At 57.1% G+C, this 1636-nt stretch overlaps 1 protein-coding gene across 1 annotated transcript; it reads right to left on the reverse strand.

Annotated features, from left to right (window-relative positions):
• Positions 1 to 50: 50 nt before the first annotated feature.
• On the reverse strand, positions 51 to 1320 carry LOC104413199 (chloride channel protein ClC-Kb-like; the record flags this gene model as incomplete). The annotated part of the gene is given in 6 exon segments (XM_010024126.1): positions 51 to 129; positions 217 to 294; positions 405 to 544; positions 636 to 764; positions 868 to 996; positions 1092 to 1320. Coding segments are annotated over 6 exon segments (784 nt in total), but the record flags the coding sequence as incomplete, so codon positions are not given.
• Between the last annotated feature and the right edge of the window lie 316 nt (positions 1321 to 1636).

Raw genomic sequence — 1636 nt, forward strand, 5'->3', positions numbered from 1 at the left:
GGATTTGGGGGTCCCCAGGGTGGGATGGGATGGGGTGGGGGGGTTCTCACCGCTAATGGGTGCTCCAAAAACTGAGGCCACCCCGACGGCTTGTGCTGCCACCAGCATCTCGTTCTGCTTGAACTTGTTCTGCAGGGCAGGGGGTAAGATAAAATCACGCTTATTTTAGGAGGGGAGTACCCTTCCCCTTTAAGTTTTTTGGGGTGTCACCCCCACCTCATACTCCTTCATGACCGAGGTCCTCATCTTCCCCAGATACACTGCAGCCATGGTGGAGAGGTGGACAAAGGACCCCTGGGTGGCGAGAAGGAGAAAGGAGGGGGGGGACACATGGCACCGAATGACCTTCCACCACCATCCCAGCACCAAGTGATGCTGGGAACCATTTAGGAGGGGTCACTCACCACTTTGCCCAGGAAAACGGTGCTGCCAGCAGCCAGGGTGCAGGTCAACCCCACCACCTTGGCTCCAAAGTTCTTGATGGCCAGATAGTCCTCCAGCACCACCCCCGTCAGGATGGTCTTCAGCTCTGGGATGCCAGAGCCTGAAAGGGGGGTATCCATGTTTTTGGGGTTCTCCCTGCTATCAGAGGGGAGTTCTGGGGAGTGGGGAAGGTTGGGCTGCAGCCAACTCACCTACAGAGTGAGGGGTGATGCTCTGGGAGAAGCCAGTGGAGAAGGTTGCCATCACTATTGGGTATATGGTCCACGAGAGGTACTTGAGCACCAAAACATCACCGACCTCTTGGTAAAGCCACCGGTGGGCTGGAGAAGAAGCATCAGGAGGGGAGATGCCCCCCCAACAACAAAAAGACCCCCTTTCATCCTTGGCGTACCCCAGAATTGGCAGGTGAAGCCCCTCATTTACCCTCGTAGAGCCTGAAGATGAGAAGGTCCATCATGAAGCTGACAATGGCCATGAGGACCCCCAGGATGAAGAGGAAATACCAATCCTCCCCGACACGGAATAGCTGCTGCTTCACCCACTCCAGGCACCCTGTGGGGGGTGTGTGTGTGTGTGAAAACAGGGTGCTGACCCCCCAAAACACCCCAACACCCCCAAAGTCCCCCTGCTTTGGGTTGGGATCTCACCTCGGAGCCTCCTGCGGGCTTTGGGGCACGGTCTCCAGCTCTGCTCCGACACCAACACTCTCTCCTCTTCTTCTTCCTCCTCCCGCAGCCCCCCAGGGACGGGGTGCTTCATCCTGGGGACCTTTTGGGGGACAGGACAAACCCCCCCCCCTCCCTTTTTGCCAGCACCCCCTCAGCGTTCCTCCCTCCTCGGCCTCTGTTGCAGCACTGAGTTTGCAAACAAGCTCATTAAAAACGACCTTGAGGAAGGCACCGGACCCGCTCGGGCTGGAGTGAGCCGGGTTCCCCATCCATCCCGGGGAGTCTTTAATGATTAATTCAATTAATTCTCATTATTATTCCTTAAGAGCAGGCGGCGCACGGGCACGGCATTCCATGGCGCTGAGGGGGGAGAACGCAGAGGGAAAAATTTCCACCCTCTCCAGCGCAAGACCTAAATTTAGCCCCTTTTACAAGAGCTCTGGCAGGCGGCCGGGAGCTGTAACCAGGCTTTAAAAGCTCCCCGAGCCACCCCCCCATGAAACAACCAGCCTCATTTCGTCTTC

This window comes from Nestor notabilis, unplaced genomic scaffold, assembly GCF_000696875.1.
Source record: "Nestor notabilis isolate BGI_N333 unplaced genomic scaffold, ASM69687v1 scaffold20291, whole genome shotgun sequence".
Taxonomy (NCBI): domain Eukaryota; kingdom Metazoa; phylum Chordata; class Aves; order Psittaciformes; family Psittacidae; genus Nestor; species Nestor notabilis.